Here is a 25,540-nt window from a genome sequence, read left to right as displayed (position 1 = left end):
AAGTAGTAGGAGGAGGAGGAGCAAGAAGAAAGAAGAGCAGGGCAGCGAACGTGGCTGCGCCGGAGACCGGAGCTGAAGAAGGCTTCGGCTGGCGGGGGTTGGGGACCCCCGCCAGCCAAACCAGGGGCCCGGATGAAATTTGCAGGGGCCCAGGCCCCCGTGGCCCCCCTGTAGCTACGCCACTGGTATGTGGTGCTGGTGGACGGATTGTCACAGAGGCGCACAAAGACCTCGCTTGGAGACGAAAGAGCCAGTGAGACAGCAAGTGAACTTTCTGAGACCTCAGGGACCCTAAGACCCTCTATTTGAAAAAGACTGGAGATGCTGATTGAACTCAGTGGAAAAGCCCCCACTCTGCAAAAGAGCTGCTCCTGGACCTTAAATGTAGAAGCCCAAAGCTGACAGACTGATTAAAACAAAAACACTTTACCGTTGCGACTAGAGTGGGTCTCCATTCCATTGTGCAGTGGCTCCCCAACTTTTGTACTGGCGCATTCCCACAGCACTGGGTTCCTCTGTTACCCAAAAAATCCCAAGTCATTTGTCTTTTTTTTTTTTTTTTTTTTTAACTCTAAGGGGTCCTTTTACAAAGGCGAGCTGAAAAATGGCTTGTGGTAGAGTAGGTTCAGGTTTTGGGCACATGCCCAGAGCCGCCGAGAGACTGGGCCGGGCTCGGGGCAAGGCCGCCCCCATGGCCGTGCCCCTGCCGCTCCCGCCGCTCTCCCCTTCATCCCCCCGAGGTCGCCGCCGCCGCTCCCCCCCTCCGACTGCCACCGGGCCGGGCCCCCTGCATTGAAATCGCAGTCTCGCCTCTGTGAAAGCAGCACTGCAGGCAGCAGAACGCCTCCCTTTAGCCCTCCTTCCCTCCTTGTGTCCCTCCCTCGTGGAAGTTACGTCAGACGAGGGCGGAACATAGGGAGGGAAGGAGGGCCAGTGGTCATCTGGTCATTCATTGTAAAAACAGGTCTAGCTCAAAACGTCTTAATTTTTGTTCTGGATGGTTTTGTTCTATTATGGCTGAAAAACATCCGAGTGTTAGGAACGCCCAGATCTTGCCCCTGACACCCTCCCCCCCTTGTGATTTGAACGCACTTCTGACGGACCTCAGAGAAAAACATCTAAAAATAGGTTTTGAAAATAACAAAATGGCCAAATACAGATTTATGCCACTCTTTGGATGTTTTTCTCGTTTGAAATTGAGCTCCAGAGTCACTCGTTTATTACTTATATTGGGCATTCACTAATTTTGTTTACTTCTAAGCCAAGTTTATGTGGGCTTATCTGCAAGTTCTTTTTTTTTCCTTTTCTTTCGAAGCATATCACCAACTTTTTAGTCACATTTTTAAAGAGCTTTTGGTACTCATTCACTATGGGGCCCATTTACAAAGGCACACCAAAAAGTGGCCTGCACGTATTGGATGCACGCTGGACCGTTTCTCCAGCACTTCTGGAAAGAAGGGGGTTTATTTTTGGACCCGTAAAATGGACGTGCGGCAAAATGAAAACCAGCACTCATCTTATTTACGGCCTGAGCCCTTAATGCCGCCCTTTGACTAAAAGGTTCCACCACTGGTTTTTACAACCTATACTAAAGGCAATATTGATCTAATTACACAGACAGTTTTGAGAGGTGTATGTGTATCTATCTCTATCTATCTCTCTCTATATAATAATTGGCCAGTCTGCCTCCCTGGATGGCTGGCTGACTGGGTTCATAACCGTATGCTAATGAGCTTACATCAGTTCGCCTCCAGCGGGACACTGAGAGGGAAGGCTGGAGGTGACATGAGCCGAGCCTGCTGCCGCTGCGACCTGAGGTATGGATGGGAGGGGAGAGGAGAATCACTGGACATGGATGAGATGGGATGGGAGGGCAGGGGAGGGGGGAGAGATGAGGTAACACTTAGACGATAGCCTTCCTAGGGCCCATTTCATTTGTTCCAAAACGGGCGTTTTTGCTTTATATATATCTATATATATATATCTATATATATCTATATATATATATAGATATATATATCTCCAGTGCATCGTTTCTAGCAAAAAAGGTGCCGGTACTCAAATGCTAGGCCACCCTTCAAGGGTGGGGTGATCACTGAGGGATCCACCCCACAATAGCCAGGCCCCCTGCAACCAGTCACAGAACCTATGACAAGGCAGAATTGGTGTGTAGAGCCTGAGCTCTTTCAATAAAACTTGGGGTCCTTGGGTCAATGTTAGCAGATAATGGAAAAGGTGCCGGTACTCAGTACCTCCAAGTACCCCCACAAAAAAGCCCTGTATATATCACACACATATTCTTTATATTGTATGTGCTACTACAACATCACATCGTTACCATATTTTCCAGTGTATATTATATATGTTGGTATTTTGAGTTTGTTTGTTATTAAATATAAAGCACTGTTATGTGAATATTATGTAAAGATCTACGGATTAAGGATTGGTATATTGATTTTTAATTGTTCATGGTCAAATATAAAGTGCTGCTTTATGAGTATTACATAAACATCTACGGATTAAGGTTAGGTATTTTGATTTCTCTTTGGCTTAAGAGAGAGAACCACAGTATAGTGACCCTTTGTTAGTTATTTTTTGATTGTGTCATTTTGCATTTCTTCAGTTAATTATATGATTGTATTTTTCTTTGTTGACTTTTTTTTATATTATGTGTGGGTGTTTTTGTGTTTTAAATCCAGACTCCTGAGATTTCTGAAGCAGGCCAGTCAGCCGAAACACAGCCGTGTCGAGTCTATAAAGTCGTACAATAAATCTTTACACATTAAGCATTGTCAAGATATTTCTTTGAGTCATCTTCGCTATATCCACTGTTTACATGTATTGTCATTATATAATACAAAATCCTCATATACTGTGAAAGATCACCCAAACCATACCCAGAACATGTCCCTGTGCTGTCAAATCCTTGTTTGCTGATTTACACATGAAATTTGATGCACAGGGCACATACATTCTAAAATTCTCTCCAAAATATTAGGAGAATAAAACTAGCTGAAATCTAATGCATTCTGAGCACCCCATCCTGCTTATAATCGAATGAGAAAAACGCCCAAGTTCCGACCTAAATCGGGAGATGGACGTTTATCTCACAAAAACGAATAAAGCGGTATAATCGAAAGCCGATTTTGGACGTTTTCAACTGCAATCCGTCGCGGATGCGGACAAAGTTGATGGGGGCGTGTCAGAGGTGTGGCGAAGGCAGAACTGGGGTGTGGTTATCTGCCGAACAGAGATGGGCGCATTTCACCGATAATGGGAAAAAAGTATGCGTTTTTAGCTAGAATTTAGGACACTTTTCTTGGACCCTGTTTTTTCACGAATAAGGCCCCAAAAAGTGCCCTAAATGGCCAGATGACCACTGGAGGGAATCGGGGATGACCTCCCCTGACTCCCCCAGTGGTCACTAACCCCCTCCCAGCACAAAAAATGAAGTTTCTCAACTGTTTATTTTCACCCTCAAATGTCATACCCAGCTCCCTGACAGCAGTATGCAGGTCACTGGAGGAGTTGTTAGGGGGTGCAGTGGACTTCAGGCAGGTGGAACCAGGCCCATCCCCCCTACCTGTTACAATTGTGCTGCTTAATGCTTATTAGTCGTCCAACCCCCCCAAACCCACTGTACCCACATGTAGGTGCCCCCCTTCACCCCTTAGGGCTATAGTAATGGTGTAGACTTGTGGGCAGTGGGTTTTGAGGGGGATTTGGGGGGCTCAACACACAAGGGAAGGGTGCTATGCACCTGGGAGCTCTTTTACCTTTTTTTTGTTTTTGTAAAAGTGCCCCTTAGGGTGCCCGGTTGGTGTCCTGGCATGCGAGGGGGACCAGTGCACTACGAATCCTGGCCCCTCCCACGAACAAATGCCTTGGATTTATTCGTTTTTGAGCTGGGCGCTTTCATTTTCCATTATCGCTGAAAAACAAAAACGCCCAGCTCACACATTGTTGAATAAAACATGGGCGTCTATTTTTTTTCGAAAATACGGTTCGGTCCGCCCCTTCACGGACCCGTTCTTGGAGATAAACGCCCATGGAGATAGGCGTTTTCGTTCAATTATGCCCCTCCATGTGTCCCTGAGTGTGTTTCTGGTTTGTGTTTCAGATGCGGGTGACGTTTGAGGACATCGCTGTCTCTTTCTCCCAGGAGGAGTGGGAGTATTTAGATGAAGGGCAGAAGGAGCTTTATTGGGAGGTGATGATGGAGAATTATCTGACCCTGATCTCCCTAGGTAAGAATAGCTTTATCTGCATTTTCTTAAGAGGAACAATCTCGGATTTATTAAAATAAAATTGACACATTTTCTGTACCTTCTGCACTTTTGAACGTTCCAAGTCTGATCAGAATGTGTCTCAGCTCTGTTGACTGTCTCAGGGTGCCTCATTCCCGATCCCTTCCTGTGTGTCCTACAAGTTTCCTCCTCTGTCAATCAGAGAGAAATTTTCCTCCAGTTCTTACAAAAAGGCTGAACATAAGATGCAGAACAGCACAAATGCTCAGGTCCTGGGTGTAACAGAGTGTGTCAAAGTAGCTGCTGAGACCAATCAAAAGTGTGATACTGTGTTCATTGGCCTTTCCTGGGCTTTTGACACTGCGAAGCTGCAGAATTGTCTCCAGGATCAACACATGATAAGAGTAATACAAGAAATCATCATTAACTGCTGTTTCCATGTGTTAGTTAGAGAGGAAGGTTCCAGATCATGACAAGGATCATCAGTCTTTGTTCCTGCTCTTTTCAACATTTATAGAGCCGTGTCTTCCAAAAATATTGGGTGTGAAGCATCTGTGTTTGCCAATGAGTTGGTTATCCTCCATACCAGCAGCTCTTTGGAGGGCACCCAGGTGTCGTAATGGAAATACTAGCATAATTTTCTTTCCATTTACGTGTGCCAGCGGCACATAACCGTAGGTGCATAGTTATAAACCATTAAGAAACTCCAGACTGCCCAGGACACCGCAGCCAGATTGATATTTGGAAAGGCGAAATATGAAAGTGCCAGACCCCTTAGAGAGAAATTGCATTGGCTCCCACTGAAGGATAGAATTGCATTCAAGATTTGCACCTTGGTTCATACAATTATTTACTACTACTACTTAACATTTCTAGAGCGCTACTAGGGTTACGCAGCGCTGTACAAGTTAACAAAGAGAGACAGTCCCTGCTCAAAGAGCTTACAATCTAATAGACAAGTGAACGGTCGATTTATGGAGATGCCCCATCTTACATGTCAGACCTAATAGACTTACCAGAGAGAAACAACAAAAGTTCTTCACCTACTTTCTTAAACCTTCACTATCCCAGCTGCAGAGGACCTAAATATAAATGTATACATACATCTAGCTTCTCATACATCTGCACACAACTGTGGAATGAATTACCGATCACCATAAAAACAACACACGACTTGACAACCTTCCGAAAATTACTGAAGACTTACTTATTCGTAAAGACGTACAAAAAAGGATCCCCCACAACGATCTGACTCCTAAATTACTCCAAATACAACTATTATGGAACTCATCTCATTTGTTCATTTTAATTACATCCTCATTACTGAATATTATATCTCGTCCTGATATCATTGTTATGTTTTATCTATTTATCCAACCCAATCCTACATGATATTCTTATGCACCTTATCGTTTATCGTTTATTCATTTTACTATACCGTCTCAAATTGTAGTTACAAAACAAAAACGGTTTACATATTAATATAAAATCTCTCTATATAAAAGGCAACACCAACGTTCTATGAAGCCTCCAGCCGGAAGTGTGAAGGGGGCGAGATATCCGGTTTCCCTATGAGTGTCTGCCCCGCCCTCTCTGTAACACAGTCAGTGAAGGAAAACAGCAGAGCACGAAATCAAATCGCTGGCTCTGTAACAGTGAAGGACTCAGAGGGGGGAAGGGAGAGAGGCCAGAGGGCAGGGACACACACACTCCCACATGCACACAGAAGAAAACATTGCTAGCCCCAGAGGGGGGAGGGGAGAGAGGGCAGGGACACACACACTCCCACATGCACACAGAAGAAAACATTGCTAGCCCCCGTTTTATTTGCATCAGAAACGGGGCTTTTTTACTATCGCTCTATATAAAGGCAACACCAACGTTCTATGAAGCCTCCAGCCGGAAGTGTGAAGGGGGCGAGATATCCGGTTTCCCTATGAGTGTCTGCCCCGCCCTCTCTGTAACACAGTCAGTGAAGGAAAACAGCAGAGCACGAAATCAAATCGCTGGCTCTGTAACAGTGAAGGACTCAGAGGGGGGAAGGGAGAGAGGCCAGAGGGCCGGGACACACACACTCCCACATGCACACAGAAGAAAACATTGCTAGCCCCAGAGGGGGGAGGGGAGAGAGGGCAGGGACACACACACTCCCACATGCACACAGAAGAAAACATTGCTAGCCCCCGTTTTATTTGCATCAGAAACGGGGCTTTTTTACTATCGCTCTATATAAAAGGCAACACCAACGTTCTATGAAGCCTCCAGCCGGAAGTGTGAAGGGGGCGAGATATCCGGTTTCCCTATGAGTGTCTGCCCCGCCCTCTCTGTAACACAGTCAGTGAAGGAAAACAGCAGAGCACGAAATCAAATCGCTGGCTCTGTAACAGTGAAGGACTCAGAGGGGGGAAGGGAGAGAGGCCAGAGGGCAGGGACACACACACTCCCACATGCACACAGAAGAAAACATTGCTAGCCCCAGAGGGGGGAGGGGAGAGAGGGCAGGGACACACACACTCCCACATGCACACAGAAGAAAACATTGCTAGCCCCCGTTTTATTTGCATCAGAAACGGGGCTTTTTTACTATCGCTCTATATAAAAGGCAACACCAACGTTCTATGAAGCCTCCAGCCGGAAGTGTGAAGGGGGCGAGATATCCGGTTTCCCTATGAGTGTCTGCCCCGCCCTCTCTGTAACACAGTCAGTGAAGGAAAACAGCAGAGCACGAAATCAAATCGCTGGCTCTGTAACAGTGAAGGACTCAGAGGGGGGAAGGGAGAGAGGCCAGAGGGCAGGGACACACACACTCCCACATGCACACAGAAGAAAACATTGCTAGCCCCAGAGGGGGGAGGGGAGAGAGGGCAGGGACACACACACTCCCACATGCACACAGAAGAAAACATTGCTAGCCCCCGTTTTATTTGCATCAGAAACGGGGCTTTTTTACTATCGCTCTATATAAAAGGCAACACCAACGTTCTATGAAGCCTCCAGCCGGAAGTGTGAAGGGGGCGAGATATCCGGTTTCCCTATGAGTGTCTGCCCCGCCCTCTCTGTAACACAGTCAGTGAAGGAAAACAGCAGAGCACGAAATCAAATCGCTGGCTCTGTAACAGTGAAGGACTCAGAGGGGGGAAGGGAGAGAGGCCAGAGGGCAGGGACACACACACTCCCACATGCACACAGAAGAAAACATTGCTAGCCCCAGAGGGGGGAGGGGAGAGAGGGCAGGGACACACACACTCCCACATGCACACAGAAGAAAACATTGCTAGCCCCCGTTTCATTTGCATCAGAAACGGGGCTTTTTTACTATCGCTCTATATAAAAGGCAACACCAACGTTCTATGAAGCCTCCAGCCGGAAGTGTGAAGGGGGCGAGATATCCGGTTTCCCTATGAGTGTCTGCCCCGCCCTCTCTGTAACACAGTCAGTGAAGGAAAACAGCAGAGCACGAAATCAAATCGCTGGCTCTGTAACAGTGAAGGACTCAGAGGGGGGAAGGGAGAGAGGCCAGAGGGCAGGGACACACACACTCCCACATGCACACAGAAGAAAACATTGCTAGCCCCAGAGGGGGGAGGGGAGAGAGGGCAGGGACACACACACTCCCACATGCACACAGAAGAAAACATTGCTAGCCCCCGTTTTATTTGCATCAGAAACGGGGCTTTTTTACTATCGCTCTATATAAAAGGCAACACCAACGTTCTATGAAGCCTCCAGCCGGAAGTGTGAAGGGGGCGAGATATCCGGTTTCCCTATGAGTGTCTGCCCCGCCCTCTCTGTAACACAGTCAGTGAAGGAAAACAGCAGAGCACGAAATCAAATCGCTGGCTCTGTAACAGTGAAGGACTCAGAGGGGGGAAGGGAGAGAGGCCAGAGGGCAGGGACACACACACTCCCACATGCACACAGAAGAAAACATTGCTAGCCCCAGAGGGGGGAGGGGAGAGAGGGCAGGGACACACACACTCCCACATGCACACAGAAGAAAACATTGCTAGCCCCCGTTTCATTTGCATCACAAACGGGGCTTTTTTACTAGTTAATAATAAAAGAACATAAATGAACTCTATCAAATTGATAGGAAAGCAAACTAAAACAATCATTCGTAAAAAGATAAAACACCAATTTTGCTAGACCAACCATTCATAACAGTTACAGGGCAAACATAAAAATTCACTGCATAATCAATCCTACCTAGTGATGCCATTTTATCACAGATTATTTTCAACCGTTTCCTGGAATAGATACATTTTCAAAAATGTTCGAAATTAAATGTAGGACTCTTCCAATCTAAGGTGTTTTGGGAGACAATTCCAGAGAGAAGGGGCCAAGAAAAAAAATGCTGAATTTCTAGTAGACTCCCATCTAGCCTTCTGTGGTGATGGGATAATCAATCTGTTATCTGTAAGTGAGCGAAGAGTTCTCCTAGGCGAATATGGCAGAATCATGTTTGATAGATACGATGGAGTTAAAGAATACAGTGCTTTGTGCGTCAGTGTAAGGATTTTAAGTTTTATTCTGGCTTCAACTGGAAGCCAGTGAAGTTGATATAAAAGTGGCATCACTCTGTCGTATTTAGAGGCCCTGCAAATAACATGAGCTGTAGTATTCTGTATCAATTGTATTCTGAAATTTTTATTCCATTAATGTGAATGTCGTCGTAACATTTTGTAAGCCACATTGAGCCTGCAAATAGGTGGGGAAATGTGGGATACAAATGCGGCAAATAAAATAAATCGTTGTCAGTGTCTTACCCAGCGTCAGGAGTGTCAGTGGTGGAAGTGAGATAGGAGCCTTTACCCTAACTAAACCTCTCCTTCCCTTTTATCAGCAGGTGTTTCTTCTCTTTAATTCTTGTATAATATCGTTCTGTGACAGCAGGGATGGGAGTGTACAAATGTTGATCTGAATTTGAGGGGAGAGGGGGCTGAAGGGCTAAGCAGTCACCCTGTAAGACAACTCACTGGAGTCCCCTAAAAAAGTTTTTAATATTAAGGGATTTTATAATGTTCCAGCTTGTTGAAAATAGACTGGGTCAATTTCAAACAATGACAGCCCCCCACCCCACCCCGATTCTTAAGTGATAGACATTTTTATAATCAAAAGCTTGTGAACTGTTCTATTACCAGAGTACTTGAAGCGAGGAATAATAACCCCCAGATCCCTCTGCTTTATGATGGGTGTCAGTTATAGATCCATTATATGCTTTCCTCTTGGGAACTACTGCTGTCTGTTTTTTCTGTGAATATTTATTTTATTTTTGTTACATTTTTACCCCGCGCTTTCCCACTCATGGCAGGCTCAATGCGGCTTACATGGGGCAATGGAGGGTTAAGTGACTTGCCCAGAGTCACAAGGAGCTGCCTGTGCCGGGAAACGAACTCAGTTCCTCAGTTCCCCAGGACCAAAGTCCGTCCACCCTAACCACTAGGCCACTCCTCCACTGTTGCTACTATTTGAGATTCTACATGGAATTTTGCTATTCCACTAGCAACATTCCATGTAGAAGTCGGCCCTTGCAGATCACCAATGTGGCCGCGCAGGCTTCTGCTTCTGTGAGTCTGACGTCCTGCACGTACGTGGAATAGCAACATTCCATGCAGAATCTCCAATAGTAGCAACATTCCATGTAGAATCTCCAATAGTAGCAACATTCCATGTAGAATCTCCAATAGTAGCAACATTCCATGCAGAATCTCCAATAGTAGCAACATTCCATGTAGAATCTCCAATAGTATCTATTTTATTTTTGTTACATTTGTACCCTGCGCTTTCCCACTCATGGCAGGCTCAATGCGGCTTACATGGGGCAATGGAGGGTTAAGTGACTTGCCCAGAGTCACAAGGAGCTGCCTGTGCCTGAAGTGGGAATCGAACTCAGTTCCTCAGGACCAAAGTCCACCACCCTAACCACTAGGCCACTCCTGCACTGTTGCTACTATTTGAGATTCTACATGGAATTTTGCTATTCCACTAGCAACATTCCATGTAGACGTCGGCCCTTGCAGATCACCAATGTGGCCACGCAGGCTTCTGCTTCTCAGACTCACAGAAACAGAAGCCTGCGCAGCCTTCTACATGGAATGTTGCTAGTGGAATAGCAACATTCCATGTAGAATCTCAAATAGTAGCAACATTCCATGTAGAATCTCCAATAGTATCTATTTTATTTTTGTTACACTCATGGCAGGCTCAATGCGGCTTACATGGGGCAATGGAGGGTTAAGTGACTTGCCCAGAGTCACAAGGAGCTGCCTGTGCCTGAAGTGGGAATCAAACTCAGTTCCTCAGTTCCCCAGGACCAAAGTCCACCACCCTAACCACTAGGCCACTCCTCCATAAGGAAACTACAACTAACATTAATTTTTATTCCTGGAAACAGGCTGTGGAAGGATAAGTCCTGATATATTATCAAGGATTAAACAAGAAGAAGAGACATATGTCCCAGATTCCCAGGAGACAAGAGAGAGAGAAGTTACTAACTCAGACGCAGGTGAGTAACAATTCTGTACAGAGTAAGAGCAGGTACTACATAATATAATTGAGTAGTAATAAACACTGTACAGAGCAAGAAGAGGTATTAGATAGCATTGGTGAGTACTACTACTACTTAACATTTCTAGAGCGCTACTAGGGTTACGCAGCGCTGTACAGTTTAACAACAAAGGACAGTCCCTGCTCAAAAGAGCTTACAATCTAATGGGCGAAATGTCAAGTGTCGAGTGGGGGCAGTCTAGATTTCTTGAATAGAGGTATGGTGGTTAGGTGCCGAAGGCAACATTGAAGAGGTGGGCTTTGAGCAAGGCTTTGAAGATGGGCAGGGAGGGGGCCTGGCGTATGGGCTCAGGGAGTTTATTCCAGGCATGGGGTGAGGCGAGGCAGAAAGGGCGGAGCCTGGAGTTGGCGGTGGTAGAGAAGGGTACTGAGAGGATTTGTCTTGAGAGCGGAGGTTACGGGTAGGAACGTAAGGGGAGATGAGAGTAGAGAGGTAGGGAGGGGCTGCAGATCGAGTGCATTTGTAGGTTAATAGGAGAAGCTTGAACTGTATGCGGTACCTGATCGGAAGCCAGTGAAGTGACTACACTGGGTAAAAGGAGGTATTACGGAGTGTGGGGGGGGGGGGAGTGTATCCTGGTCGCAGTGGAGGATTGCTGTTCTTGTTCATGTCTATCCCCTCAGAAGCCGCAAAATGCTGCTCCCGGTGTGGGAGCCAGAGAGCAGCGTTGGGGGATTGTGAGGCCTGTTGGCAAAGTGCCGAAGTGCCGGGGAAATTCTCGGCAGGAGCCATTTTTTCTCTTCAGTCACGTTCGGCCCCACACGTGGCACTCGAGTAGCTGACAGCGGAGCTTTCTTTGGCGGCACCTGACCCCAGCGGTGGAGGGGGGGGGGCGTCGCGGCTGAGGTTTATGGAGTGGCGTCTGAGCCATATTCTGCAGAATTCGTTTTACTCATGCATAAAGCCTTCCTTCTAAAGCGCGCTCAGGGGGTTCTCTGGAGACTGCAGGGTCCTTCTCCTTCAGCTTCCCAGTCCTTACTGTCTAAGCGTCCCCGGGTTGATTTTTTGGACCTGGAAGAGAACTCAGACTAGTTGAGCCCATTTTGTCTGAGGTTTCTCCTTTGGGGTCTGTGGACTTCACGGAGGAGGCTAATCTGCCTGCAGAGGACAGTGATTACCCCACCGTGGTGCACCTGCTCCGTAGGGAGGTACGTCACTCCCTTATTGTGCAGATGCTAGAAATTATAGAAATCCCCCCCCCCCCCCCCCCCCCCGGAGGCCTCTTCGGGTCCGGCTCCTTCTCCTTCAATTATGTCTGGCACTACTACTTATCATTTCTAAAGCGCTACTAGACGTACGCAGCGCTGTACACTTGAACATGAAGAGACAGTCCCTGCTCGACAGAGCTTACAGTCTAATTAGGACAGACAAACAGGACAAACGAGATAAGGGAATATTAAAGTGAGGATGATAAAATAAGGGTTCTGAACAAGTGAATAAGGGTTAGGAGTTAAAAGCTGCATCAAAAAGGTGGGCTTTTAGCTTAGATTTGAAGACGGCCAGAGATGGAGCTTGACGTACCGGCTCAGGAAGTCTATTCCAGGCATATGGTGCAGCAAGATAAAAGGAACGGAGTCTGGAGTTAGCAGTGGAGGAGAAGGGTGCAAATAAGAGAGATTTACCTAAATGCCCACCTAGATCTTTTCACGTTCATGAGGCTTAATGGGATACACTGGACAGTGGGCTCAAGGTAGCTAGGGCGATGGGTTGCCTTTATGCTCTCCCAGCGACGGACGAAGTCCCTTAAGTTACCCACCGTTGATTCGTTGATTACAGCAGCCACAAAAAAATAGCACTCTCCCAGTGGAGGGGCGGCACGGCGCTTAAGGATCCTCAGGATCGCAAATTAGAGTCCTCCCATAAGCTTTCTTTTGAAGTAGCGGTGCTCAAGCTTCTATTTGTGGGTCCTATGTGGCACGGGCATGTCTCTTGTTGATTCAGAAGACCTCCTCGGAAAAACTGATCAATTTTCTACCAGCGCTTGAGTCCGGTCTGGCATATCTTGTGAACCTTTTTTATGACCTTTTGAGAGCATCTGCAAAACGGGTTTCACTCATGGTCACAGCACACCGGTGGATTTGACTGTGACATTGGGCAGCGGACGTAGCATCGAAATCAGTCTGGAGAGGTTGCCTTTCAGGGGGAGGCTTCTTTTCGGCAAGGATCTTGAGAAGATTGTTAAAGCCCTAGGTGACTCCAAAGGCCAGCACCTCCCAGAGGATAAGCCTAGACCGTTGAGGGCAGGAGTACCCTGGACTCAGTTTAGGGACACACGGCTTTACAGCCCTGGTCGTGGAGCTTCCTTTCAGAAGACACGTTTTTCCCAGAGGCCACAACCCTTTCACAGTGACCGCTGGATCGCAGTCTCGGGATCTAGAAATCAGCCAGCGGCCAGAACTTCCCAGTGATGGGGCCCTGGTCCATCCCCTGCTGGTCATCGAGGGACGGCTGTCTCTTCCTAGGGAAGTGGACCACAATAATGTCCGACGAATGGGTCTTGGAAGTCATCTGATACGGCTACAGACTGGAGTTCGCATGCTCTCTAGCGGACTCCTTTCTCGAGTCTTTTTGCAAGTGCCCTGCAAAGGTACGGGCAGTTCAGCAAACTGTCAAGTTTGCAGCGCCTCGGGGCAGTATGTCTAGTGCTGCCAGCAGAGATAGGACTCGGTCGCTACTCCATTTACTTCATAGATCCCAAAAAGGGCGGATCTCTGCGGCCAGTTCTAGACCTCAACTACATCAACAGGTCCTTGCAAATCCACCATTTTCGCATGGAAACACTGCGTTCAGTTATTGCGGCTGTGCAATCAGGACAGTTTTTGATGGCTCTCTATCTCAAGGAGGTATATTTTCATATCCCGATTATGGCCTTCTCCAAGGTCTTGGTGGTGGTTGCGGGTTTCCTAAGGAAGGAGGGAATTCAGCTGCATCCCTATTTAGACGATTGTCTTACGAGGAGCGTCGGCAAGCTATGGACATGGTGATCCGCCTCCTGCAGTCACTTGGATGGGTGGTCAATTTCGCAAAGTGCCACCTGCATCCCTCGCAGACCCTGGAATATCTAGGCATGTGGTTTGATACCTGAGCTGAGACGGTTTCCCTTCCTCCCGCTCTTACTCTGCAATTGCAGGGCCAGGTGCGCAATCTATTCCAGGTCCTGGTCCCTCGGGCATGGGATTATGTGCAGGTGTTGGGGTCTGTGGCATCCACCTTGGATGTGGTCGCATGGGCCAGGAGCCACATGCAGCCGCTACAATGGCATCTGCTCAGCCGGTGGTCCCCCCTCTCGGAAGAGTACACGATCCGGGTGCCGTGATCCTCTCGACTCAAGATAGTGATGGGCTGGTGGCTAGTCCAGGGGAACCTCCTCAAGGGCATTCCTCTGGCAGCTCTGGAGTGGAGGATTGTGAGAACGGATGCGTCGCTGACCAGCTGGGGAGCTCACTTCCTCAATCGGACAGCCCAGGGGAACCTGGTCCCCTGTGGAAGCGGCTTGGTCCATCAACCGTCTGGAACTGAGAGCAATTCGCTTTGCCCTTCAGGAGTTCCTTTTCTTGTTAAGGGATCATCCAGTTTGAGTTCTCTCGGACAATACGACAGTGGTGGCGTATGTAAACAGGCAAGAGGCACCAGAAGTGCTCCCCTGACGTGAGAGGCAGCCCTGCTCTGCCGGGCAGAAAACCATCTGTCTCTCCTGTCAGCGGCTTACACTGTGGGGTCACAGAGCATCCAGGTGGACTTTTTCATTCACCATAAGCTGGATCCGGGGGAATGGGAGCTCTAGCCTCTAGCCTTCGAGCAGATAACGTCTCGTTGGAGGTCTCCCGGTAATGGCAAACAAGAGCAATGTGAACGTGCCCCGCTTTTTCAGCAGGGGGGACAGGATTTGGACTCAGAAGGAATCAATGCCCTTCTTCAGCCTTTGATCCTGGTGGCCCCGGATTGGCCAAGGCTTCCTTGGTATGTGGATCTGGTCTGGCTCCTGTTCGATCGCCCCCTTCGACTGACAGCAGCGAACAGACTTCTACTTCAGGGTCCGGTCGCTATGGAGGATCCCTCCCCATTTGGTCTTATGACCTGGCCCTTGAAAGAGCACAGTTGAGAAGGAAAGGGTATCCAGACATGGTTATTGCCACTAAGCTCCAGGCAAGGAAGTGCTCCACCTCTGCATCTTACACTAGGGTATGGCCACCTTCGAGTCATGTAGTGTTTGAGTTTGGAGGTTTCAGTGACATTGGCATCCATTTCGGTTATTCTCGCCTTCCTTCAAGAGGGGCTGCAGAAATCTCTCTCCTTGAGCTCATTGAAGGTTCAGGTGGCTGCCTTAGCCTGCTTTAGGGGTCGTCTTCAGGGGATGTCCATCGTGGCCCATCCTGATGTAGTTTGTTTCTTGAGAGGAGTGAACCATCTGCGACCACCCCATACGCCAATGGTACCAGGCTAGAACCTGAACCTTGTTCTCAAAGCTATGCAGTGGCCTCCTTTTGAGCCCTTGACCAGTGTGGCTTTGAAGGCCCTCACTTTGAAAGCGGTATTCCTAGTGGCTATTGCTTCAACACAGAGGATTTCGAAGTTACAGGTCCTGTCTTTCAGAGACCCATTTCTCCAGTTCACGAATGCAGGTGTGTCCATTAGGACAGTTCCCTCTCTTCTGTCCAAGGTGATATCTTGTTTCCAGCTGGTTCAGTCACTACATTTGCCGGCTTTTCACAAGGAAGACCACCCTGAGCAGAGCCCTTCGTTTCCTGGATGTTAGGCGCATTCGTCTTAGGTATTTGGAGGTTACGAATTACTTTCGGCATTCGGACTATCTTTTTTTGCTTTTTGGGAGACACAAGAAAGGAGATATGGCCTCCAAAGCCACAATAGCCCGCTGGCTTAGAGAGGCCATAGTTTCGGCATATGTGTCTTTGAGGAGGTCACCTCCGTTACAGGTGCAGGCACACTCTACATGTGCACAAGCTTCCTCGCATGCGGAATCGTGCTTGGTCTCAATGGAAGACATCAGCAGGGCCGCTACGTGGGCGTCAGCCCATATGTTTACTAGGCATTATAGAGTGGATGTAGCAGCTTGTGAGGACACTGTTTTCAGTGCCTTGGTTATATCTGCGGGGTTGGGGTTGTTCTGCCCTACTTGAGGACTGCTTTGGTACATCCCACAAGTCTCTGGATTGATCAGTGAGATGCTATGGAAGGAAAAATTAATTCTCACCTGATAATTTTCTTTCCATTAGTCCCAACAGATCAGTCCAGAAGCCCCCCCCTTTTGTTGGCTTCAGTGATTGTTCGGTTTCTGTTTTGGTGTTTTCGCCTGTTGGGCGGAAGTTCCTTTGTGTGGTTTATTAAAAAAAAAGAAAGAAAGAAAAGAGAAATACATGATTATGAGTTGTGAAGCAAAAGCGGGGCCTGCTTCGCTGGTTCTCCTGCTGCGGTGGTTGAGGTTCCTTATGTCATTTCCTAGAGGCATGAGAATTTTACTTCTGGGAATTTCCTTTCTTCCACTGTTTTGGTATTGATCATACTGAGGTTGAGATGGCTGCATAGGATCACATAGAGAGAACTTCAGAGGTTTTGCTATATGTCCACCTGCTGGTAGAGAGACATAACCCACAAGTCTCTGGATTGATCTGTTGGGACTAATGGAAAAAAATATCAGTTGAGAACTTATTTTTCCTTTAGACCAAATACTTAAGTCTTGTTTCACTTTTATGATGACTTTTATTGTAGTTTGTCTCACAGTGAAGTTGTACAAATATATATTTACTTCCCTATTTAAAAGAACTGTTCCTTGAATCATTTTCATTAAGTCAAGCTGTACCTGCTCTACACCGCCTTGGATGAATCTCTTCATAAAGACAGTTAATAAATCCCAATAAATAAGTAAACTGAGGGTCCAGATTGAGGTTGAAAACTTCAGTTTTCCCTGATATATTGAGTACGATGGCAGAGTTATCAAATTTGTCCATGCTGTATCAGGTTCGGAAAGTGTTACGAACAGGTCTGCCTCAAGGGATTGTGGTGTCGTGAGTCAACTTCCTCTGGCACTCCCCCTCCCCCTCCCCACCACACAGGTCCATCATCTCTCCTGTCCTCCCTCTCTTGAGGAAGAAGAGTACTGTGGTCAGAGACCTTTTTATTCATTAAAAAACGATTAGCCATATTAACTGCAGTCTCTTTAATTGATATCTTCTGAGGCCACAGTACAGAAATCACAGCAATCCATTCTAGAGGTGAAATAAGCATGAACAAAAACAGCTACATCTTTCCTCTCAAGGATTGGTCAGAATGTATGAAGTAATTGTAGATTTGCAAATTATTATATCCAACTGACCAACTCTCTTGGCTCTAATCCTCGACTTCTCTTCACCACATTGAACTCTCTCCTCAAGGTGCCCCCTCCCCCAACTCCCCCTTCATTATCTCCTCAGACCCTTGCTGAATTCTTTCACAACAAGGTTCAAAAGATAAACCTTGCTTTCTCTACGTCATCACCTCTCCCTCCACTAGTCCGTTCCCCTCTCTCTCCTTCCCCTCATTCCCTTTCCTCCTTTCCTGAAGTTACTATTGAGGAAACTACACTTCTCCTTTCTTCCTCAAAATGTACCACCTGTTCCTCTGATCCCATTCCCACCCACCTTCTTAATGCCATCTCTCCTGCTCTTATTCCTTTTATCTGTCACATTCTCAACCTCTCACTTTCCACTGCGACTGTCCCTGCTACCTTTAAACATGCTGTGGTCACACCTCTCCTTAAGAAGCCTTCACTCGACCCTACTTGTCCCTCTAATTACCGACCCATCTCCCTCCTTCCTTTTCTCTCCAAATTACTTGAGCGTGCTGTTCACCGCCGCTGCCTTGATTTTCTCTCCTCACATGCTATTCTTGACCCACTACAATCTGGTTTTCGGCCTCTCCACTCAACCGAAACTGCGCTTACTAAAGTCTCCAATGACCTATTACTGGCTAAATCCAGAGGTCAATATTCCATCCTCATTCTTCTTGATCTTTCCGCTGCTTTTGACACTGTCGATCACAGCATACTTCTCGATACCCTGTCCTCACTTGGATTCCAGGGCTCTGTCCTTTCCTGGTTCTCTTCCAACCTCTCCCTCCGCACCTTTAGTGTTCACTCTGGTGGATCCTCTTCTACTTCTATCCCTCTGCCTGTCGGTGTACCTCAGGGTTCTGTTCTTGGTCCCCTCCTCTTTTCTATCTACACTTCTTCCCTTGGTTCATTAATCTCATCCCATGGCTTTTCCTACCATCTCTATGCTGATGACTCCCAAATCTACCTTTCTACCCCTGATATCTCACCTTGCATCCAAACCAAAGTTTCAGCGTGCTTGTCTGACATTGCTGTCTGGATGTCTCAACGCCACCTGAAATTAAAAACCGAGCTTCTCATTTTCCCCCCCAAACCCACCTCCCCGCTCCCCCCGTTTTCTATTTCTGTTGATGGCTCTCTCATTCTCCCTGTCTCCTCAGCTCGAAACCTTGGGGTCATCTTTGACTCTTCTCTCTCCTTCTCTGCTCATATCCAGCAGATTGCCAAGACCTGTCGTTTCTTTCTTTCAACATCCGTAAAACCCACCCCTTTCTTTCCGAGCACTCTACCAAAACCCTCATCCACACCCTTGTCACCTCTCGTTTAGACTACTGCAATCTGCTTCTTGCTGGCCTCCCACTTAGTCACCTCTCCCCTCTCCAGTCAGTTCAAAACTCTGCTGCCTGTCTCGTCTTCCGCCAGGGTCGCTTTACTCATACTACCCCTCTCCTCAAGACCCTTCACTGGCTCCCTATCCGTTTTCGCATCCTGTTCAAACTTCTTCTACTAACTTATAAATGTACTCACTCTGCTGCTCCCCAGTGTCTCTCCACACTCGTCCTTCCCTACACCCCTTCCCGTGCACTCCGCTCCATGGATAAATCCTTCTTATCTGTTCCCTTCTCCACTACTGCCAACTCCAGACTTCGCGCCTTCTGTCTCGCTGCACCCTATGCCTGGAATAAACTTCCTGAGCTCCTACGTCTTGCCCCATCCTTGGCCACCTTTAAATCTAGACTGAAAGCCCACCTCTTTAACATTGCTTTTGACTCGTAACCACTTGTAACCACTCGCCTCCACCTACCCTCCTCTCTTCCTTCCCGTTCACATTAATTGATTTGATTTGCTTACTTTATTTATTTTTTGTCTATTAGATTGTAAGCTCTTTGAGCAGGGACTGTCTTTCTTCTATGTTTGTGCAGCGCTGCGTACGCCTTGTAGCGCTATAGAAATGCTAAATAGTAGTAGTAGTAGTAGTAGCAAAGTAAGTATGTTTGATGGAAGACATCTACTGGTGAATCCAGCCATACTCCCACTACTGAAAGAGTTCTCTGATGTCTGGAGAACCCCAAATAGTGTGTTTGTTTTCCAAATCAAGCTTTCATTCATCTTAAACCATTCATGCAAGCACTTTTCCTATTGCCTCACAACAGAAGCTTGATCTTCCTCAAATGAATGTACTACTACTATTTAGCATTTCTATAGCGCTACAAGGCGTACGCAGCGCTGCACAAACATAGAAGAAAGACAGTCCCTGCTCAAAGAGGAGAGGAGGGTAGGTGGAGGCGAGTGTTTACAAGTCAAAAGCAATGTTAAAGAGGTGGGCTTTCAGTCTAGATTTAAAGGTGGCCAAGGATGGGGCAAGACGTAGGGGCTCAGGAAGTTTATTCCAGGCGTAGGGTGCAGCGAGACAGAAGGCGCGAAGTCTGGAGTTGGCAGTAGTGGAGAAGGGAACAGATAAGAAGGATTTATCCATGGAGCGGAGTGCACGGGAAGGGGTGTAGGGAAGGACGAGTGTGGAGAGATACTGGGGAGCAGCAGAGTGAGTACATTTATAGGTTAGTAGAAGAAGTTTGAACAGGATGTGAAAACGGATAGGGAGCCAGTGAAGTGACTTGAGAGGGGTAGTATGAGTAAAGCGACCCTGGCGGAAGACTAGACGGGCAGCAGAATTTTGAACCGACTGGAGAGGGCCATTGAGTTGTGTTTTTTTTTTCTCTTGAAATTTCCACTAATGACCCACTCAGTGACATGAAATGTCCTATGTAGCCCTTTATGTGAAATGTTTACGGACGTCTACTCTACGCAGTGGAATTTTCTAAACATCACAGATTGCTTGTGTTCATATGAGGGGTGTAACTTGGCTCCTCCAGTGAGGGATGCAAAGTCTACATGATGTCTGGAAAAAAGGGAGCTCTTACATAGTTTCAAAATCCTTTGCAATTGTTTAAACATTCAGTATAACCTTTGAAAATACATTAGTATGATGATATTTTTCTTAATTTATAATTTGTGTTCAACCTTGACACATTCACAACGTCTTTGACGTCACAGAGCTGTTGGTTCAATTAATTCTGGGGTTTCTTTCATTAAGAGCTCGACTGTTTTGCAAGCTTGATGTGCCAGAGCTCAGAAATGTTTCGAGTTTCAGGCAGATGGTTCTGCCTCAGTAGGACGTTTTGGGGTTATTTGGAAAAACGTTGGGAGGGGTATCCCCTTTTTTTTTCCCGGACACCGTGTGTCACGACATCTGCGTACTAAGATGTCATTGAAGAGTAGTAGCAAAAAAACGAATTGACTTGCCAAAATTCAGGCTCAGCGATTTATGCAAACTTTATGGCAGGTGTAAATAAGTACCTAAGTCCCAGACACAAAGCTCATAATTTATAGTATTCTGTACGTTGCATGTGTAAGTTGGAGACACTCCCATGATCTTCTCAGGTTTTCACCCCCTTGTATTTACACGCTATAGTGCTTGGATAAAACCTTATAGAACGGCGGACGATGCACTTTTGCACATTCCTGCCTGTGTTAGAGCCTCTGATGCACTTGCTGCCATCTCATGGAATTCTCTCCCTGTGAGCCCAGAAATTTCTCTTCCTTAATCAATTGTAGTTTTGCCATAGAAGTAATACATGATTAATGTTTTCTTTAAATATTCAGCAGATAATGAGGCCATACTGGAGCTCAAGCGAGAGCAGAATCAAGAGAAAACTCCTGTCAAAATGGAACAAATCCCAGGACAACCAAAAACTTTCTGTGAGAATATTTCCCAAGAAATGGAGATGAGACTCTTAAGGAATCATCAGCTGGAGTTGGAGAAGGAACAGAGAGACCCTGTCGGAGAAATACCTTGTGGAATTACTGAGTGTGAGAGAAGTGACAGTGAACTCACAAACATCCCTCAGCACTTGAGAGCAGAGAGTCCCTTCAAAACTAGCAACAGTGATCAAGGGCCTTCTGAACTTCTTCAAGGAGAGAGGAAAGAGAACAAACCCTTTGTGTGTGACAAATGTGGAATAATCTTCAATAGGAATGATAATTTCTTATTGGATAAGAGAACCGACAGTAAGGAGAGATCTTTTTCATGTTCTCAGTGTGAAAAGACTTTGAAACAGGAGATAAATTTGAAATTAAAGCAGAGAATTTATGCTGAATTTAAACCATTTTCATGTAATGAATGTAGCAAACATTTTTGTCATCAGGAATCTTTAATTACACACCAAAGGACACATACCGGAAACATGACGCACATTACAATGAACGATTTTACATGTTCTGAGTGTAATAAGAGTTTCACCAGGTCATCAAGTCTTAAAATACACCAAAACATTCACAGTGGAAAGAAACCTTTTACATGTGTCGAATGCGGTAAAAGTTTCACCCAACTAGAACATCTGAAAAAACACCAACTGATTCACAGTGGAGAGAAACTTTTTACATGCACTGAGTGTAATAAAAGTTTTGCTCATTCATCGTATCTGAAAACTCATCAACTGATCCACAGTGGAAAGAAGCCTTTTACATGCCCTGAGTGTAATAAAAGTTTCAGTCGTTCATCATACTTGAAAATTCATCAACTGATCCACAGTGGAAAGAAGCCTTTTACATGTCCTGAGTGTAATAAAAGTTTTACTTCTTCATCGTCCCTGAAAACTCATCAAATGATCCACGATGGAAAAAAACATTTTCCGTGCACTGAATGTAATAAAAGTTTCACTCGTTCAACATACTTGAAAACTCATCAAATGATCCACAGTGGTAAGAAACCTTTTTCGTGTTCTGAATGTAATAAAAGTTTCACTTGGTCATCAAGTCTTAAGATGCATCAAAACATTCACAGTGGAAAGAAACTGTTTACATGTGTTGAATGTGGTAAAAGTTTCATTCAGCTAGTACATTTGAAAAAACATCAACTGATCCACAGTGGAATGAAACCTTTTACATGCACTGAGTGCGATAAAAGTTTCACTCATTCATCATACCTAAAAACCCATCAAATGATCCACAGTGTAACGAAACCTTTTACATGCACTGAGTGCAATAAAAGTTTCACTCATTCATCATACCTAAAAACTCATCAAATGATCCACAATATAAATAAACCTTTTAAGTGCAGTGAATGTAATAAAAGTTTCAGTTCTTCGTCATACCTGAAAACTCATCAAATGATCCACAGTGGAAAGAAACCTTTTACGTGCACTGTGTGTAATAAAAGTTTCACTCATTCTTCATACTTGAAAACTCATCAAATGATCCACAGTGGAAAGAAACCTTTTACATGCGCTGAGTGTAATAAAAGTTTTACTCGTTCATCACACCTGAAAATCCATCAAACACTCCACAATGGCAAGAAGCCTTTTCCATGTACAGAGTGTGGTAAATGTTTCAGTGAGCCGTCACAGCTGAAGAGGCATCAAATGATCCACAGTGTTAAGAAATCTTTTCCATGCAATCAGTGTAATAAAAGTTTTTCTTCGTCATCATACCTGAAAACTCATCAAAGGATCCACAGTGGAAAGAAACCTTTTATATGTGCTGAATGTAATAAAAGTTTCTCTTGTTCGTCATACTTGAGAACTCATCAAATGATCCACAGTGGAAAGAAACCATTTCCATGTTCTGAGTGTAATAAAAGTTTCACTTCATCATCAAGTCTTAAAATGCACCAAAACATTCACAGTGGAAGGAAACCTTTTACATGTATTGAATGCAGTAAAAGTTTCAGTCAGCTAGTACATTTGAAAAAACATCAACTGATCCACAGTGGAATGAAACCTTTTACATGCTCTGAGTGCGATAAAAGTTTCAGTCTTTTATCATACCTGAAAACTCATCAAATGAGCCACAGTGTAAAGAAACCTTTTACCTGCAATGAATGTAATAAAAGTTTCACTCGTTCATCATACTTGAAAACTCATCAAATGGTCCATAGTGGAAATAAACCTTTTACGTGCACTGAGTGTCATAAAAGTTTCACTCGTTCATCATACTTGAAAACCCATCAGATGATCCACAGTGGAAAGAAACCTTTTACATGCACCGAGTGTCATAAAAGTTTCTCTCGTTCATCATACTTGAAAACTCATCAAATGATCCACAGTGGAAAGATACCTTTTCCATGCACTGAGTGTAATAAAAGTTTCACTCGTTCATCACACCTAAAAATCCACCAAATAAAACACAGCAGGAAGACACCTTTTTTCATCATAGCTGAAAACGCACCAAATAATGCGGATTGGAAAGAAACCTTTTACATGCACTGAGGTTTCACTAATTGTATTTGTTTAGGGTTTACCTTAAATGTGATTCCTGCAAATGTTGTAAAGTCTCCAGTGACTTGTCAATCACTTCCTTCTTTGTGGATCCTGCAATCATAATGTCATCCTCATAGTGAAAGACACGTGTCTTCTCACTGACCAGTCCCTCTAGGGTTGCTCCCACTACCCCATGACATCCAGTTGGACTATGTTTCAGAGCTTGAAGGAGATGTGTAAAAACAGACTGTCTAGAATTATGAGATTGTGTTGTAGTCTTTTTGGTTTGCTCAGAAATTTTAATTGCAAAGAAAGATTGTGAAATATCTGTGACAGTAAACACAGAATGTTCTGGTCTCAATTGTGACAATATATCCTGCGCTATCATTACAAATGGAGCGCCCCATTTATCTTTCTAAAATCTACGGTAGCCTAAATTTTGTACCATCAGCCTTGATTATGGGAAAGATAAGTGAATTAAAAGGGGATATCCTTTCCTTAATAATTACTGCTTCCAAGGGGCTGCACCACCTTTCTGCAGCTGGAGAATATTTATACTGTATTGTGTGTATATATATATATATATATTTTATTCGTGGTTTTAATGGAAAATCAATAGATTCCTAAAAATTTACTTCCTCTGCATCATGAGGTGAATTTGCCCACACTGTCATATTCTCTAAAGTCTGTTAAACTTGACCTGGCAAATTCTTCTAGGGCTCAGAGTCCATCTCCACATCAGCTTTAGTTAATTTTGGCACGTGCATCTAACATAGTAAATGACGGCAGATAAAGACCTGAACGGTCCATCCAGTCTGCCCAACAAGATAAACTCATTAGACATGGTATGTGGTACTTCATATGTATACCTGACCTTGATTTGTCCTTGCCAATTTCAGGTCACAGACCGTAGAAGTCTGCCTGGCACTGTCTTTGCTTCCTAGTTACCAATATTGCCCAATCCCTGCAAAGCTTCTGTGGATCCATTCCTTCTAAACAGGATTCCTTTGGTTTTTCCCGTGCATTTTTGAATTCCATTACCGTTTTCATCACCACCTCCCGTGGGAGGGCATTCCACGTAACCACCACCCTTAAATACTTCCTGACATCATTCCTGAGTCTATCCCCCTTCAACCTCAATTCATGTCCTCTAGTTCTACCACCTTCCCATCTCCGGAAAAGGTTTGTTTGTGGATTAATACCTTTCAAATATTTGAACGTGTGTATCATATCACCTCTGTTTCTCCTTTCCTCCAGGGTACACATGATCAGGTCAATAAGTCTGTCCTCATATGTCTTGTAATGCAAATCCCATACCATTTTTGTAGCTTTTCTTTGCACCGCTTCGTCTTTTCACATCCTTAATAAGATGCGACCTCCAAAACTGAACACAATACTCCAAGTGGGGCTTCACCAACGACTGGTAGAAGGGCATCAACACCTCCTTTCGTTTGCTGGTTATACGCCTCTCTATGCAGCCTAGCATCCTTCTGGCCATGGCCATTGCCTTGTTGCATTGTTTCTTCACCTTCAGATCCACAGACATCATCACCTCAAGGTCTCTGTCCTGAATTGAGCTTACCAGTCTCTTCCTTCCTTTCTGGTATCTCTTTTGGCTTCTGCACCCCAAGTGCATCATTCTGCACTTCTTGGCATTAAATTTTAACGTTATATAATGAATGTACTCTGATTAGAAATATACAAAACTTTTAATACTCAATACATACATCATATAAACCACCATAAGTGTTGCAAAGTCCACCTATACCCATATACCAACCTTCTTGAGTCCCCTCGATAATTGATGATCATTCCATCTCAACAGTGTTGCCAATTTTTCAGCTGCAACTGAGCCACAATTGGGTCACAGGATAATCCAGATGTAACCTGAAACCACTATTTTTGTCCTTGAATTCAATAAAACATCCTTAAGGAAAGTTCCGCATGTAAAGTTTATCCAAGCATCCAAACCAACTGGCAAACTACTGTTTTATGAACCAGATGACAACTATTTCAGTTTTAACAGTGATATCTATCTGCAAATCATGGGTACCAGAATGGCACCCCAATATGCTAACCTCTTCATGGCAGAACTGGAAGAGATGTTTTTAAATACATATCAAACTAAACACTTAAAGTATTA

The 25,540-nt window shown here is 45.3% G+C and overlaps 1 protein-coding gene across 1 annotated transcript in view; it reads left to right on the top strand.

The window, feature by feature from the left end:
* The window catches only part of LOC115480448 (zinc finger protein 493-like), a 112,917-nt gene extending 88,693 nt beyond the window's left edge, over window positions 1-24,224 (top strand). Inside the window, exons 4-6 of the mRNA XM_030219532.1 lie at window positions 10,642-10,752; window positions 20,807-22,253; window positions 22,359-24,224. Of these exons, the coding sequence (XP_030075392.1) occupies window positions 10,642-10,752; window positions 20,807-22,253; window positions 22,359-23,406 (2,606 nt within the window). The 3' untranslated portion in view covers window positions 23,407-24,224. The remainder of the gene's footprint in view (window positions 1-10,641; window positions 10,753-20,806; window positions 22,254-22,358) is intronic.
* Window positions 24,225-25,540: the final 1,316 nt, after the last annotated feature.

This window comes from Microcaecilia unicolor, chromosome 1 (genome assembly GCF_901765095.1).
Source record: "Microcaecilia unicolor chromosome 1, aMicUni1.1, whole genome shotgun sequence".
In the NCBI taxonomy this organism is placed as follows: Eukaryota; Metazoa; Chordata; class Amphibia; order Gymnophiona; family Siphonopidae; genus Microcaecilia; species Microcaecilia unicolor.
The sequence above is the reverse complement of the archived record's forward strand: the minus strand, read 5'-3'. Positions and strand labels throughout refer to the sequence as shown.